This window comes from Pseudopodoces humilis, chromosome 28 (genome assembly GCF_049639895.1).
Source record: "Pseudopodoces humilis isolate 2021_Gansu_Grassland_sample_001 chromosome 28, ASM4963989v1, whole genome shotgun sequence".
Classification (NCBI taxonomy): Eukaryota; Metazoa; Chordata; class Aves; order Passeriformes; family Paridae; genus Pseudopodoces; species Pseudopodoces humilis.
In genome coordinates this window covers 4669915-4687171 of record NC_142227.1, presented here as the reverse complement: position 1 = coordinate 4687171, position 17257 = coordinate 4669915, and the positions used below count along the sequence as shown (strand labels likewise).

General features: G+C 53.5%; 2 protein-coding genes across 11 annotated transcripts in view; both read right to left on the bottom strand.

Moving 5' to 3' along the window:
• Positions 1–5519: 5519 nt before the first annotated feature.
• On the bottom strand, positions 5520–8800 carry UQCR11 (ubiquinol-cytochrome c reductase, complex III subunit XI). The gene is made up of 3 exons (XM_005531340.3): positions 8703–8800; positions 7390–7524; positions 5520–5756 (listed from the first exon to the last, which is right to left on the bottom strand). The coding sequence occupies exons 1-2, from the start codon at positions 8750–8752 to the stop codon at positions 7404–7406; spliced, it is 171 nt and encodes a 56-aa protein (XP_005531397.1). The 5' UTR covers positions 8753–8800; the 3' UTR covers positions 5520–5756; positions 7390–7403.
• A 1670-nt stretch (positions 8801–10470) lies between these two features.
• TCF3 (transcription factor 3) overlaps positions 10471–17257 on the bottom strand; it is an 83101-nt gene continuing 76314 nt past the window's right edge. For all 10 annotated transcript variants that reach the window (XM_088067886.1, XM_088067888.1, XM_005531339.3 and 7 more), the window contains one exon: positions 10471–16854. The gene's annotated coding sequence lies outside the window, so the exon portion shown is untranslated. The remainder of the gene's footprint in view (positions 16855–17257) is intronic.

The window sequence follows — 17257 nt, the reverse complement described above, 5'->3', positions numbered from 1 at the left end:
GCCGCCGGGCCCTGGCCCCGCTCCCGCCCTCCGGTGAGCGCCGCCCCCTCCGCCCGCCCCTTCCACCCACCCGGCCGCCTCCCACCTCCCGCCGCGCCCGGATCCCTCCGCCCGCATATAGTCCCTCCCCCCGCCGCCCCCACGTGGGAGCTCCCCTGTCCCAGCGCCGCTCCCCCCGGCGAACCCCCACGGTCCCGGCCTTACCCCAGCGCCGAGCGCCGCTGTCCCCCCCGGTGTCCCGGCAGCGCCGCTTTGGGCATCTTCCCCCGCGCCCGCCCCGGCCGCACTGGCGGCCCCGCGACCCCCGGCCCCGCCCCGCGCCCCGGAGCCGCCCGGACCCCCGGGGAGATGGGGCTGCCCCCGGGGGGCTCGCGGGGATCGTTCCGTGCAGCAGCAGCGTACCAACAACAACAGCGAAAAAACGCTTAAAGAAAACCCCAACAAAAAAAAAGGGGAAATCTGCACATGAGGAGCTGGAGTGAAGACAAAGCAATGAAAAGTTTTTCAGGAAAGCGTGTAAACCAACACCTACTGCAGCTGCAGTGGCAAATTCCCTCCTATGGTACCGCCAGGAGGGGCATCTGCCGCCTGCTGCCAAGGAACATCCACTGGGAGCCCCAGCTTTGGGGATGAGGTACCATCCAACCCCTGAACTCCGGCAGCTCGTGTTCCTCACCATTCCAGTATCCACATGCTGGGAAACAGCACAAGGCAGCCTCCTTCCCAAAGCAAGTCAGAGGAACCAATTTTCATTTAATGCATGATGTATTAGATTTTTGTTAAGAATCCTGCTTGGAGCAGCAGTTGGAAGGGATCAGTGTCAGACACTACAGCAGGAGGGTCCATAGGAGTGTGTCCACTCTCTCCAGCCACCGCTCTGGTCTGACATCAAACTCTGTTTGTGTGAATAGCCAGTGCTTCTTCCAGTCCTCAGCTGGCAGTAACTTAGAATCTTGGGATATCCTGAGTTGGAAAGGACCCTCAGGGATCATTGATCCAACCCTGGCCAGACCCCCCAACAAGCCCACCCTGAGCATCCCTGAGAGCGCTGTCCAAACGCTCCTGGAGCTCTGGCAGCCTTGGGGCCGGGCCCATTCCCTGGGGAGCCTGGGCAGTGCCAGCAGCCTCGGGGGGAAGAACCTTGCCCTGAGATCCATCCCAAGCCCTGGCACAGCTCCAGCCCTTCCTGGGCTCCTGTCCCTGTCCCAGAGCAGAGCTCAGCCCCTGCCCCTCCGCCTCCCCTCGGGAGGAGCTGCAGCCCCCGAGGAGCCTCCCCTCAGTCTCCTCTGCTCCAGCTGAACGAGCCAAGTGCCCTCAGCTGCTCCTCAGAGCCTTCCCCAGCTCCGTGTCCCTCCTCTGGACACTCTCCAACAGCTTTGGATCCTCCTGATCTTGTGGTGCCCCAAGTGCCCCCAGCACTGGAGGTGAGGCTGTCCCAGTGCAGAGCAGAGCGGGACAATCCCTCTCTGGGCCTGGTGGCCCTTTGGGCTGCCAGGACTCACTGGTGACTCAGATCCAGCTTGCCACCAACCAGGACCCCCAGGTCCCTTCCCAGGGCGCTGCTCTCCAGCCTCTCATTCCCAGTCTGTCCCTGCACCCAGGGCTGCCCCATCCCAGGGCAGGAACCAGGACTGACCATCGTTAAACATCACATGGTTAGGTACTAGTGATTACACTTTTTTTCAAGTCAGGGCTCCCTCACTCATTTCAAACTCCCTCGTTTGAAAAGCAGCAGGAGATTGAGGGAGGATGTGACATGCCATGGATGAGAGGGAAGCCCACACCCCCACAATGGGCTGCAAATTGTCCAGGCTTAGAAACTGGAAATTTCCAAGATCCAGGTGTGCCTGTAGGTGCCGGTTTGCATTTGCTTTGTTTAAAAAGGTTTAAGATCCGTGAGGGTGAAGGTGGTGTCTTTAATTTGATCAATGCTGAGCTTTGCCCTGAAGGCATTCCAGCTCCCCAGGTACCGGGGTGTGGTGGTTTATGTTGTCTCCTCTGGGCTCACAGGTAGGAAATGTCTCGCTCGGCCATTGCTGTTATTTTCTGCAGTCTTGCACAAAAGAGATGGAGAACTTCCAATTCCCGTTATTGATCAAACCCACACTATTTTCCATAAATGCACTTCCTTGTTTTTTTTAATAAAAACACCCCAAACCCCACAATCCAGCTGAACTGATACTGTTGGAACAAAAAACTTGTACTGACATGGAGCTTTAGAGTGCGAAGGGGAAACTGAAGCACGGTGAAACCTTCAGTGGTATCTTTTAACAATGAAGTGGCAGAGCTGGGAGTAAGCGGAGCTGTGGGTTTGGATGTGGAAGAGGATCCCTGAAATGTCCTCTGGACCTCGAGCTGACTGTATCAAGAGGTAGAAAATCAGATTTCACTGGCAGCTGGCACGGGTTTATGCAAGGGAAACATTTACTCTCTCCTAGGACTGCGTGAAATGTTTGGGTAGAAATGAACCCTTGAGCTGAAGGGAAAATACACCAGTGTTCCTCTGGGAACACTGCCAAGGTGAGGTATTTGCAGGTACAACCAGCAGCTGAAAGTGGATTCAGCTGCCAGACTCTGTGTGGCCCTAGGATGAGTAGATAATCCAAAAAATCACCAAAATCAGTTGTTGTCAGGCACAGAAGGAAGCAGCAGGATAACCCAAAAGAAGAACTCCTGATTTCACTCTGCAGGAATCTGTGGTTTGAAGCTTCCTACTCCGCACTCCCAGAGCTAGTTGAGGAGCTTATTCCGGAGCAGGATTTGCCATGGAATTCCCAAACCAGGAGCCCCAGCAGAGGCTCTTCCAGGAGAAGAGACCAACAAGGGCTGTTGCAGGCTCACTGTGCTGAGGTGGCTGCAGTAAAAAAACCCTGTCCCATCTCCACTTGCACATTCCACCAGGGAAGTGAAGTGGGGGTACCACAGCAAGGACAAACACTTGGGAGAGGCAGGCAGGAATGCAAAGCCTCCCTTTTCTTAGGGGCTGTTTCAAAGCTACATCATCAACCCAGAGCTTCTCTGATGCTTGTAAATCCAAAGCTACCTCTGTGCCCTCTCCAGGTTTGGAAGGGGAAGCTTGTTCCCTCTCTGTCAGGTAATTGTTTTTTAATTTGTTTCTCTAACATATGTGGCATTCATAGCTCATTATGAAAATAATTAACTGTTAGAAGAGAGGCAATGCTAGGATATTAAACATTAGAAAGATCACCCATGCCACTTGAACAGTAATTATTTGAATTTTAACAGAAACTTGCCCAAGAATGCAGAAGGTATTTTCAAGAGTGTGTTTCTTGCTCTTGTAGCAAGAGAAATATAGCAATTAAATCAGTTATACACTAATCCTAGGGTTAATTAGCAATAAATCCATCACTGGGAATGCTGTCTGAAGAACAAGGAGCTGAACAATCCTCAAACAAATCCAAGGTCTATACACTCCCTGCAGTGCTGCCTGTGCACACAGCTGGGATTTTAAATGTTTTTCTCCTTTCAGTATCTCATCTCACCTGCTGGGCACACCTCTACCACCGGGGCTGTGTAAAGGGGACTGTCACCACTGACTGACAGCTCAGGGACCCCAGAGTCCTCAGAGGGATGGACACCACAGACCCCCAGCTTCAGGCTCCCCAAAGAACTCCAAGCCGTGGGAACACATCACTCACCCATGGGAACAAGGCAAAACCAGGGAATTTCTGCAGCAGCAGGTTATACCCATCCTGTCCACAGGTGTTACACAGGTAAAGTAAGAGCAGGGACTGAGCTGTCCTGACCTGAGGTTACAATCCTGCTGCTGTGCAAGGACAGGCTGATGGAATATCCACTTTCCAGGCATAATTTAGCTGTAAATGGATCAGTATCAACAACTCTACATGTGGCAGAGGGCTGCTGTTGTCAGACCTACACTCTCAGTATCCTGAGGTTCAGGTGAGGCTTTGGCCTCCTGTGGGTCTGTCAGGAGCACTGCTGGAGCAGGGATGGGACAGCCTGAGGAACCAGCACCCTTATCCCACTATTCCACAAGCTTCTGTTCCACCAGGCTCCCAGGGAAGCTCCCCAAGGCTGCCAGAGCTCCAGGAGCATTTGCACAACACTCTCAGCGAGGCACGGGGTGGGATTGTTGGGTGTCTGTTCAGGGCCAGGAGCTGGACTTGAGGTCCCCTGTGAGTTCCTTCTCACTGAGGATATTCAAGATTATGTGATTGTATCTTATTGGACACAGAAGAGCAGCAAAAGGAGGTTTCTGCATGTGAAAATAATATTCTTTGCCCCCAGTTAATTAACAACGATGCTGCTGAAGCAACATTAATAAATTTTACTGTCAATTAAATAATCCAAGTGTCCTGCATAGTGCCACTGTTTGGACAGGTTTTCCAACAGTCTTCCATAGAAATATCCCTGAGGGTGACACAGCCCTGACAGTGACACATAGACAGCACAGCCAGAACTGGGATTTTCCCCCTAAAGAGATTCAAACCTTGCATTACAGCCAAACATTCTAGTAAGATGAAATTGGGCACTAAGCAGAGAGAAAACAGGGACCCTGTTCTCACACAGAGGAAGTTTGTTTGTAAATTCTGGTCTTTGTGAAAAGGGATGAACTTTTCCCCTCTGAGTCATCTGTGGCTGAGTGGCAGAGACCAGAGCTAAATAATCCTCATTCTTCCTTTTTCTAACAGCTAAAAACTCTCATCTAAAGGGGTTGTGGTAGGGGTTTTCTAACAGCTAAGAACTCTCACCTAAAGGCCTTTCTTTGTGGGTTGTTTCATCATTGATTTAAGTTCACAAATAAAGAGATCTATGAATAAAGGATATAGATTTTTTTTTTTCTACTCAACTCCAAATTAAGAATGGAACAGCTCCCTGAACCCCTTGTTTTCATCCTAGTACAAGGAAAGACACCCAGGATTTGGGGCCTGCCTTCCTCAAGCCCCTAGATGAAGCCAGAAAAGCTTAAAGAATAGAGCATTTAAGGGGTCCATGAATTGATGTTAAAAACCCCAAATCCTTTCTTTAAACTAAATTTCAGGAATCTGTTACCATGAAACTCTGCAATATTGGCTGTGAAAAGTTAACTGTATCCATGAGGTCACAGTGATCCAGGAATGATGAGCCTAAAATCAACACATCCCTAAGAGTAGCTCAAGAGCTGTAACTGAAATAAATAAATCATCAAACTCAGTATCCTTGCAGCCAGTGGTTAATTCCCAAGGAACCTGCACAGGAAAAGAGGCAAACACATGGCAGACCTGCCTCAGGACACACAGTCCAACAAGTTGAAGACATAAAATGGTGCCCAGAGCAGCTGTGGCTGCCCCTGGATCCCTGGAAGTGTCCAAGGCCAGGCTGGACAAGGCTTGGAGCAACCTGGGATAACATGCCAGGTGTCCCAACCCAAACCAGTCTGTGATTCCATGATTCTAGAACCCAAAACCAAACCAGAAGTCTGGTCTTAAGAATGCAGACTGAGAAGGTAACACACACACACACACACACACAGAAACCCAAAAACCCAACCCCCAAAAAATCATTCACTTGGTTTATTTTGTACACCAGGTTTATAAATTACTCCCATCAAGGCAAGATGTGCTGGGAAAGTGCTCAGAGGAAGTGGTCAGTGAAGGTGAATTTGCTCACAGCTGTTCATGGGAGAGACAGACAGATCACAACTGCTTGCAGAATCTGTACTGGGCATTTCAGGGTCACCCCAAGCAGGGTCTCAGCGGACGGATGGCTCCAAACACTCTCCAGCAATAACAATCCTACAACAAACACAGAGCAGTCGTTAAGCAGAGCTTCCTGCACAGTGCCACAGCAGCCAACACGAGAGGTTTTCAAAGCCCCCAGCAGCCAGGCAGGAAGTTTCTGATCCAGGAGCTGATCCAGTTGCGGGTGTGCAGGCCTGGAGTCCCTTTGGAAGGGAGCACAGGCCACCACAGACACATCCCCTTTCTCTGCTCCTCTTTCCAGAGGACTGACACACAAAGTTCTCACTTCAAAATGGGAAACGCAGGCTGCTGGCTCAGGAATAGAGCTGTGTTCCTACTACTGACAATTTTTAAGGAAGGAAAGCCCTTAGAAAGTAATTTAATTGCCTCTATGTAACTTGAGAGCTTTTCCAGTTGAAAACTTTTCTCCATCCAGGTTGGATGGGGCTTGGAGCACCCTGGGATAGTGGAAGGTGTCCCTGCCCATAGCAGGGGGTGGAACTGAATGGGCTTTAATGACCCTTCTCACCCAAACCATTCTGTGATTCTATGGCTCTGTGACTTGTCTGTAAACATCACAATGACCCAAAATGCCTCCAGTTCAGCTGACTTCCAAGACAATTTCACTCCTCTGTTGGTTACAGAAGGATCTGTGCAATACTGAGTTTACAAACAGTAAATTGTTTAAACTGCAACAACTACTGCTAAGAAAAACCTTAAAAAGTACTGTCTGTGCTTCCCAAACTGACCGACTTCCCTACAAAATACTGTGTAGCTGGAACACAAGTAGCTCACTTCCATTAGTCAACATTTAGGTGTAACTGTTCTTCTGACCAGAGGAAACGAACACTGAGGTAGACAGAGTTTCCTCTGGACTCCGAGTTTCCCCATTAGCATCCTTTAACAAATGGAAAAATCTTCCTAACTCCCTTCTATCTGCAGCAAGGAATAAGGAAATCTGAAGCCTGGCTACTAGAAAGAATATGCAGTTAGAGCCCCAACAGAAGGATTGTATAATTGCTGCTCCAGCTTTAGGAATGGTCAGACTTTCAGAACATTTGGAACAGCACTTCTGATAAACATTCAAAGAAGGAAAATAACCCAAACCTCGAGAAAGCAAATCTTCCAAGGAATTTGTGGAATACAATAACCAGCTCTGAAAATTCAATTTACTTTTAATACCAGTTGCAAGGAGCAGAAAGGAGTCTGAATTTGCCTAGTCACAAAACTAGACATGAGCTTGTAGCCCTTCTGCTCAGGAACAGAAGTCAAAAGTTCCAAATTAGCTTGATTTGACCTCTTAAGAACTGCATTTTGTTGTGGAAGATCTGCTGCTTGCAAAATAATCACTTGAAAAACATATTCTAATGAATATTTCATCCTTCTGGCGCTCTGTGAAGCTCCATTTAAAAAAAAAAAAAAGGAAAAAAGAAAAAAAAAATGCTTGTGCCCCAGGCAAAGAGGAAACATCCACTGTCACACCAACACAGGGCAATTGTGTTCAAGTGTTCCAGGCCAGGCTGTCCTGGAGAGGGCTTGGAGCAGCCTGGGATAGTGGAATGTGTCCCTGCCCATGGCATGGGCTGAGCAGGATGAGCTTTAAGGTCCTTCCAACCCAAACCTGCCTGGGATTCTGTGATTTTATAATTCTATTGATTAAGCCAAGAGAAGCACAAACAAAACTCACCATTAGAGGGAAGCTCAGTCTTCAGTTTTGTACTTGCCGCCGATGTAGGGAACATACTGCAAGACCAGCTTCCAGTCTGTGGCCCAGATCACACCAACACCAGCCACTCCACCCCATGTGACAAGGGTGGGGGTCCTAAAGAAGAGACACACACCTGGGTAAACAACAAATTACCACTATGAAAGGCCTGGCAGATGCTCATGGCTGAGGTACCTGAGAAACTCACTTCAATCAAGAAAAGAGCTTATAATTCCAGAATATCCTGAGCTGGAAGAGACCCACAAAGATCATTGAGTCCAACCCCTGGCCCTGCCCAGACCCCCCAACAAGCCCACCCTGAGCATCCCTGAGAGCGCTGTCCAAACGCTCCTGGAGCTCTGGCAGCCTTGGGGCCGGGCCCATTCCCTGGGGAGCCTGGGCAGTGCCAGCAGCCTCGGGGGGAAGAACCTTGCCCTGAGATCCATCCCAAGCCCTGGCACAGCTCCAGCCCTTCCTGGGCTCCTGTCCCTGTCCCAGAGCAGAGCTCAGCCCCTGCCCCTCCGCCTCCCCTCGGGAGGAGCTGCAGCCCCCGAGGAGCCTCCCCTCAGTCTCCTCTGCTCCAGCTGAACGAGCCAAGTGCCCTCAGCTGCTCCTCAGAGCCTTCCCCAGCTCCGTGTCCCTCCTCTGGACACTCTCCAACAGCTTTGGATCCTCCTGATCTTGTGGCGCCCGAACTGGACACAGAAATATTGAAAGAACCTCACAGACATGAAACAGCATTAATCCTCAGGGCAGACAAGATATCTGACGGATAAAGGTCATAATCTTTTACTTTAAAAGACTACTACTCAGCAAAGACAAGACACACTGCTATACACTGCTGTAGCCACATCCCGTCGGTTCTGCACCGCCGAAAACTTCGTTTTGCTTCCCACAGCCCTACAAAGGGCACCCACGGACACTGTTATATTTATATATGTGAAATACAGCCAGCGCCGGGTGGGCCGCAAGCGCTTTCTCCGGCTCCTCGGCCCCTCAGCCCCGGCCCGAGCGCTGCTCCCCCCTCCAGAACCGTCCCCAGAGACCCTCACAGGGCGCAGAGCGCGGAGGGAACGGGGAAGCCTCGGGCAGGGCTTCGGGAAGGGGTCGGGACGCCCTTCAGGCTCCCACAGTGCGCGCTGAGTGCGCGGCCGTGCCCGGAGGACGCGGTGAGGGGAGCGCAGAGCTCCGGGCGGGGCGAGCAGAGGCCGGGTCGGAGCGGACAAACAGCCCCGGGTCGAAGCGGGCAGGCCCAGCCAGCCGCAGGGCGGGTGGGCAGCCCGGTCCCCCCTCACCAGGTCCGCAGCAGTTGCGCGTAGCGCGGCCCCAGCAGTTGGCTCAACATGGCGTCCGCGCCGCCTCCAAGTGACCCCGGGCGCGGGCGCGGGGCGGGGGGGGCGGGCGCCGCCCCGACCACGCGGGGGGAGGGGGCGGGGCGGGGTCGGGAGCTGAGCGGGGGCGGGGAGGGGCTGAGGTGGGGCGGGGCTGAGGCGGGGCTGAGGCGGAGCGGGGCCGGGAGCGGAGGGGGACGGGGGGCGGGGCGGGGCCGGGAGCGGAGCGGGGCCGGGGGCGGAGCGGGGCCGGGGGCGGAGCGGGGCCGGGGGCGGAGCGGGACCGGGGGCGGAGCGGGGCCGGGAGCGGAGCGGGGCCGGGGGCGGAGCGGGGCCGGGGGCGGAGCGGGGCCGGGGGCGGAGCGGGGCCGGGGGCCGGGGGCGGAGCGGGGCCGGGGGCGGAGCGGGGCCGGGGGCGGAGCGGGGCCGGGGGCGGAGCGGGGCCGGGGGCGGAGCGGGGCCCGCTCGGTGCTGAGAGGCTGCGGCTGTGCCTGGGGGGAGCGGGCACACGGGCCCTGAGGGACACGGGGACTAAGGACACACGAGCCGAGGGCACGGGCTGTCGCCGCACCGGAGAGAGGACACGAGACCTGAAAGGACAGTCTGTCCCCATGCTGGAGAGGGCCGAGGGGGCGGGCTGTCCCCACACCGGGACCAGGACCCCCATGTCCTGGAGAGAGGACAGCAGCTGCCGTGGGGGAACAGGCTGCCCCTGCACTGGAGAGGGGACATGAGGCCTGACATAAGCCCAGAGGGGACAGGATGACCCCAGGCTGGAGAGGGGACACAGGCGCTGAGGGGTGGCGGTGTTCCCCCACTGAGCTGGGACTCGGCCTCGTGCTGGAGGGAGCTGCTCCCTTCCCAAAGCGGTTTCCCCAGAGCCCATCAGTGCCTCCGCAAACCCTCCTGTCACAGCCTCTCAGTCTCTCCCAGTGTTCCCCAGGCCCTGCTGGAGCCTGCTCAGCAACTTGTGAACATGCAGGAGGAACACTGGAACAGATACTCCAGAGCAGCTGTGGCTGCCCCATCCCTGCAGTGTCCAAGGCCAGGTTGGATGGGGCTTTGTGGTCCAGTGGAAGGTGTTCCCTACTTGTGGCAGGGAGTGGAACAAGATGGGCTTTATGGCCCTTTCCAACCCAAATCAATCTGTAATTCTGTGCACGTCCTGGGGGACCTTGGAGCCCGAAGGGGAGGAAGGAGGATGGAGCCAGGTGGGGGTCAGGCTGTTCAGGGAACAAGGGACAGGACAAGAGGAAACAGCCCCAAGTTGTGCCAGGGAAGGTTTAGGTTGGATATCAGCAAAAAGCTCTTCACAAAGAGGGTTGTCAGGTACTGGAACAGGCTGAAGTCATCATCCCTGGAAGTGTTCGAACAATGGATGTGGTGCTTGGGGCATGGGTTAGTGGTGAACTGACAGTCGGACTTGATGATCTTAAAGGTCTTTTTCAACCTTAACGACTCTGATTTGATTAATTTCTCCCATCACCAGTCTGTGCTGGGCTCCTGGGATAGGCTGGGGGCATTTAACTGGAATTTCCACTTGTGGCTGCTCCCCAGGGGCAGAGGCAAGGAAACAACAGTGATGCAAGGGGCAGGATCCACACCCAGGGCAAGTGTCTGAAAACCTGTCTGCTGTTTTCTTTTGTTTTTAGTGCAAGGCAAAGCCTTTATTCCAACTTCTCATTCCTAGGGATACAACAGCTGAAGGACACACAAGGGGATAAAAAAGTAATATTGTTATAAAATGTCACATTTATTGCTACATTACTGTTATATACAGGACAGTTCTCAAAATCTACTTTAAAAAAGTTAGGATTATTTAAAAATTCCAAATAATCCAGCCAGCTGTTTTGACACTTGTATAAAATTATTTAAAAAAAGGAAAACAATTCATATCTTGAGGCACTCAGAAACACAATTTCATCCCCCAATTGTGATTCATTTCAAAGAGCAACGCATTTCCCACCCCCAAATACTTTATTTATTTTTTTTTTTTGCTGGGTTAGGCATATATATATATATATTTACTATATATATAGTTCAAAACTATAATGTGTATCTGATTTAAGAACAAGGATTTCAGCCACTTAAGTACATCTGGATTTACAGGTAGGCAGCATAAACATCAAAAGCAAGGACCATTTTTTATTTTAAAGGCCAAAAACCAAAAACAACCCAAAACTTTCTACAGGGTTAAAAATAAACAACTTCCGCAGGCATCTCCCATCTGCTCTCCCACCCCCCATTCCTACAAAAATATAGAGAAAGAACATCCCAGGAATGCTTTGTTTCCCCAGAGAGCTGGAGGCCTCGGCACCCAACGGGTCATTCCCACGCGTGGGGTTGGGATCTTCCCTGTCCTGCCTCACCAGGTGCCTCTTTCCCCTCTCCTGGCACACGAACAGTGGCTGGTGTGTGGTTTCCCATGGCTCCTTCCCTCCTGAGTGGCTCCATGCCACAAGGTTTGCTCAAAAGCTGGTGGGATCAAGTGACTTGGGAAGACGTGGCCCCGGGAAGGGAGACCCGCAGTGTCCCCAGCTCGCTGCTCCCGGAGCTCCACGGCTCCCCCAGGCTCAGCCCAGGGACACAGGGGATGCTCTTTGGCAAAAGGCCTTGGTACCAGAACACCCCCTTGGGGAGCAGAAACCCCTTTGCTCTCCTGAGCTGGTGCTGCAGCCGTGCTGAGCTGTCCCAGGGTGTGTTACAGCCCACTCCACCATGGCAGGGGCTTGTCTGGGCCAGGGTGGGAATGGAGAGCCCTGAGGAGCAAGAGGGGTACAAAACCAGGGGGACACAGATACCGATGTGGAGACCCACGACAGGACTGCCCTTGGCCTGGAGCAGGGCTGCAGATGGACACACAAGGTTTGGCAGAAGCTCACGTGGAGCCTGCACCCTCCTAACCAGAGCCCACCTCCCCCTGGGAGTCCTGCAGGCCAAGGCACAGCAGTGCTGGCTCCCCAAAAGGGCTGAACTGTCCTGGAAATCAAAGTACAGAGCACCAGGTCCCCCAACACCTGCCCCAAGGACAGGGAGAGGCAGCCGTGCTGTGGGACAGCGGCAGCACCCACCCCCCAAATCCTCCTGCCTGCACCCCAGCTGATGGGCAGCTGCTGGCATGGGCTGCCCCTCTGCAAAGGGCAACAGCTCAGAGGTGCTGGCTGGAGAGATTGGGGATCGTGGGAGGAGGGGAAACACCCCTTCAGGCTTGGGGCAGCTGAAGGAAGAGCAGCCCCAGGCAAGCCTGAGGCTCAGGTGTTAGAACAGGGCAGTCTGGGCACCAACAAGGTGGAACTGAGCTTCTCCTTTTGGGGGGCCGGGGGGATGAAGGATGCTGGCAGTGCCCCACCAGCATTGAGCAGAAGGCACAGGAGGGTGAAGGGTGTGTGGAGGAGCCCCAGGACCAGGCCTTGTCCCCTCCAGTTCAGTTCTCAGTATGAGCTGGGTGTTCCTACAGTCTCATCTGCCCCCTCCCAGCTCCAGGGCACAGGTCTCCAAATGCTTTTGGATCTGCCAGGAATGAAGCTGGACCCTGAGGGCAGCAGGGGAGCATGAACTCAGGAGCAATCTCAGAAAAGAGCAGAGAATGGGCTGGGCTGGGATCTGCAGAGCCCTGGGAAAGGGGAGAGGGATAAGATTTGCATAGGATTTTTAACAGGGCAAAGACCTTGTGCAAGCTCGGGGTACAGAAATCAGGCCTTGCTATTGCTGGTGTTGGGCAGGAATGGGAGAGTCCAGTGGCCAGGGCTTGCTCTGGGTTAGCCAGCACTGCAGGTGGGGGCTGAAGGCTCAGCTCCATCCCGAGTTTTGTTTCACCTCCCAAAGCCCAGGGATGAACTGGAGCTGGCCCAGGCTCCCCACTGTAGCACAGCAGGGCCTGCAAGAGGAACTCGGGTTCCACTGGCCCCAAAGTTGGCAGCAAAGCTCAAGGGGGGCAGGGGATTGGGGGGGTTCCAAAGCCCCTGTTTCTCAAGTCCCCACAACTGGAACCACCCAGCAAGTGCCCAAAGGCTCTGCTGGCTTCAGTAGGGACACTGGTGAGACACAAAGGACCTTGGAGAGCAGTTTCTGCACTGACTCTGAGGAAACCACAGCTTGATTCCATCCTTGCTGCCAGCACACCTCTGTGTGTGAAAGCAGGGGAGCAGACAGTCCTGAGCTGGCTGGGGCTGTGAGTAGATCTGCCGAGGGCTCACAGGCAGACAGCCAAACATGCCAAACAGCTGGAATTCTGCTCCCTGGGGCTGTGAGCTTGAGCAGCCAGGCTGCCACCACTGCCTGAGCACCAACACATAGGAGGCTGCAGCTGCTTTGCTCTGGGGAAAAAGCAGGTGAAAAGGGAGAAAACAAAAATCTGCAATTTTACTGTTCACAGACTGGACTCCAGACACTCCTCAGTACTGTGGCATGCACAACTTGTGTGCAGGGAGGCAGAGGGCTGGCTGAGCGAGGCAAGAGGGGGCTCCTGGGCTGGGGACACAAGAAATGTCCCATGGCCGTGTCCCAGTTGTGCTGCTTCACTGGGAGATGCAGCCTGGGGAAAGAGGAACTAGAAGCTGCACAGAAGGGAAGATAGTCCCTCTGTCTGATGAAGGAAGCTTTGGCAGGGCTCAGTGGCCCCCAAAGAGGAGGGCACACGTCCCCAGGAGCAGCCATGCAAGCAAAGGCTAAGAGAGGAAGGAGAAAACTGAATAAATGGCACTGCACAGCATGTCACCCACCCGTGACACCTCTCCTGGCAGCACCACTGCTGGGGGGGACACGCAGCCAGGCAGAGGAGCAGGTCTGGGGATCTGTAAGATCCTAAGTGGAATGGAGCAGGGCTGTGGGCTGGGGAGAGTGCAGGCCTGGCCCTCGCTGATCACAACAGCTAAAGACAAGAGTTTCATTGCTACAGGGTGACATTTCGGGGCTGGGCTGGTGGTATTTTGGGGAAAGCACCTGGCAGTCATTGTTTTTAGAAAAGCCACTTCCCCTGGCAGGTTACAGGCACCATATTCACACTGAGCCAAACACACTGGCAAGACAAAGGAATTTTTCCTTGCTGCTCTTCCCAATTGTTCCCTGAGCACCTGGAAAGCAGAGATGCCACTGAGGCCACCGGGCTGCCATCGAGGCAGCTCCAGGGACAGCACTGCCACCCCCTACATTGTGCTTTTGAGATGATCTCTCCAAACCCTGGCTCCGAGGGCTTATGCTCAAGGATCTTCACCCAAGCCTTGCCATGGAAGGAAGTTGGCTGGATTTGCTGTCAAAGTAACATCTTAAGTCACCAAAATGCCGCTTAAAAGCCCCATTTTTGTTGCAATGCCTGGGGATTCAGGGATGATGAGAAAGGTTCTGGCTCATTGGGATTCCCCCCTGGCCTGCAGGACTCAGAGGGGATGAAGTTCAGCAAATTTGTGAACAACTCATACATCTTCTCAGATTTCCAATTTTGTTGAATTTATGGATTTTTCTTGGCTAGTCCCTTTAAGTCCCGTTGTCCATGACTGCCACCTCCAATTCTTGGGGCAAATTCAAAAGGTCTGTGAAGCACTTTTATTTTTTGTAGGGTTTCAAGCTTTCCAGGGCTGGGACACTGCTCCATCCCTCCTGGCCCTGGGACAGGGGCACTGAGCCAGCCAAAACCCCTGAGCAGTGGGTACTTTGCAGCCCCAGCACTGTCTCACTAATGGAGCAGGAACTCTCATGAAGTAAACAAAAAGCAGATGCTGAGCCTTCCAGTTTGCCCTCCAGAGCATGAATAGGAGTCAAGGCTGTCACACATGGAGGAAAACCTCTTCCCCCTCCCTGCCAACTGCTTCAGCAGCCAGAAGAACCCAAGGGAGGGTAGTGTCAAAACCTGATGAGCTGATTAGGCTAAAATGTGTCTGTTGACACAGGCAAGAACCTGGGTTACTGGAACCACTGAGCTTTCCTGGCCTTCCCAGGGAGAGAGCTGGGGCTGCTGAGCTCTCACCATGCAGAAGGAATGGTGGAAGCAGCAAGCTGGGGAAAGCCAGGAGCACCCAAAAGCTTCAGAGCGGTGGTTGGATGTTGGGGAGCCCCAGGGCAGGAGCAGGGGCAGCAGGGACAGTCCCATCCTGCCCTGGCACTTAGAGTGGCTCAGCTTGGAGCTGTCACAGGGAATGAGGGCCATGGTGCCCAGGTGTGGGTGGGAGATAAGCACTGCCCTGAGCACTTCCAGCAAGGTTTGCCAGAGCACGAAGCACAGCTGTGAGCATGGAGGAACAGCAGGTTATGGCAAAGCCTGGGGCTGCTGGGAAGTGCCACAGGATCTAATCCTGTTTGCCAGTCCCTCCCTTTCCCCATGCCAAAGCAACACAGCTTCCCCAGGAGCCCAGGCTGGAGCAGCACGGGAGAGATGGACCCTGCAGGGGAGAGGGGAGTTCCCCACATCCCCCCAGACCAGCACCCACGTCCCGTGTGCCACCCTGCCTGACTGGGCTCTGTGGAGCGGAGAGGAGCCAGGCACAAAATGTTTCAGAAGGGGAAGAAGAGGGAAGAACCAAGAGTAAATTCCTGGTGAACATTTTTCCATGGCCATCTCCAGACCAGCTGCTGCAGCTCAGCACTGCCCAGCACCTCTGTTTGCTCCACACCTCTGGAGCCAGAGGGGCTGCCAGGGATTCTCTTCCTGCTGAGCACACCAGAGTGGTCTGGAGTGACTGGGAATCCCTTGGAGTGAAGGGATGGCTGCCCTTGGAGCACACGGTGCAGGATGGGCACTCCTGCTGCCCTCCTTCCCAGTGCCAAGAGAGGAGCCCAGGTGACCAGGTGCAGGTGACGGTGCCTGCTCTTGTCCCATGGCACAGTGCTGAGCTCAGTTTGCCTCCAAGGATGCCTGGGAGATGTGACAGCAGTGACAGCAGGGTGTGAAGCCACCCTTCTTCCCGAGCCAGCATTTTGCATTTCCAATACAAGAAGGGATCCTGCTGCTGGTCATGGCTTTGCCGAGGCTGGAGTGAGCCAGATCACTGCTCCTTTCCTGCCTCCAGCATCCTCAGGTCTGCTGCTGCCCAGCTTCCTGGCCCTGTATCCCACTGCTGCTGCCGTGCTTCGGCTGCCTCCAGCTCTTCCCAGTGCTCCAGCTTTGTTCAGTTGGTCTTTGTTCAATGCTGCTCCTGGAAGTGTCTCCGGCAGCTCTGGCATGTGGGAAGAGGCACTTCCCTCGTGCATCCCTGGCTGCTCTGCTCACCTGGAAGCGCCTCAGTCCCTTGGTTCTCCTGCACCCGGGGCCTGCTCTCTCCCAGCAGCTCATCCTCCCCACGGTGACGCTCTGGAACAGCCGTGTCCTCTCCCACATGGAGCCGTGGGGTCTCGGGATCTCCGGGGACAAAGCAAACCTTGCCGAGCAGCTGGGTCATGGCCCAGGGGGAGTGGGAGCACTGCTGCCACTCGCTTTGCTGTTTAACTTCCTTTTCCCAAATCAGAAGTGGCCGAAGCAAAGAGACGGTGAATTCAGCACATGAGTTTGTTTGTTTTTTGTCATGGAAGGTACAAGCCAGGCAAGGAAGAACATTCCCTCACTGTGGCTACATTCGCTTTTAGTGGCTTTCCGAGCCGAATCTGAGAATTCCTCTCTTTATATCCAGTCTCTCTTAATACAATTTTAATATTCTGGTTGATCCTAAAGATGCAACATTAACTATAGAAACAGCAGCAGAAAAGCGGAGGGTACAAGACATGTTTTTATACAAAAAAAAAAATTTTCATTGCTTACAAAACATATGCAAAAGAAGCTAAAAAAACCAAAAGGCATTGCTATTTGTTCTACATAAAAAAATCTCATAACTAATGTTCTTTTTTTTTAAAAAAGAAATATCAAGCTTAGGCACAATTTTGCTGCTGGCTGCTTGTGAACAAGCCAAGAGAACACGCCACCCCCTCCTAACTGAGTGATATGTATTGACTGTTCTGCACTTTATACTTAAGGCAATTTTTTGTTTCTGTTTTGTTTCTGACAAAGTGTTTTTTCCACCCCTTACGTCACACCAGGATCCGTCTGTGTGTGTCAGTATGAGCAGTACTACAGTTTATGGTTCAACAGGGTTGCAGGTCACACCGAGGGTTTTCTTCCTACACATCTCCGTATCCAGAGGAACAAAAAGATCTACAAATAAAAATAGAGAAGTCTGAAGTGATAGAAACCCAAATGAGAATGAAACTGTGCTCCCTGCACAGAGGGCCCCAAGGCTCCTGCTGCAGCTTGTCCCCACAGGGCTGGGCAGGGCTGCAGCTGAGTTTTGCCTTTGTTTTGGTCAGGCCATCCCAGGCACCCACTGGGGCAGGGGACGCCAAGGGACTGTGTCCTCTCCATGCACTCCATGGGATCAGCTCCTGACCTGCCACTCCTGGATCTGCTCAATCCCCCCCCACCATCTCTGCACTGCTCACATCTGTGCTCCCTTAAAAATGGGAACAGCCCATCAAAGGGATTTCCACCTTCTCTGACTCTCTTGGCTTTTCAGGGACCTGCCCGTTCCCTCTCATAGAGCCACAAGGAAAAGGAATTG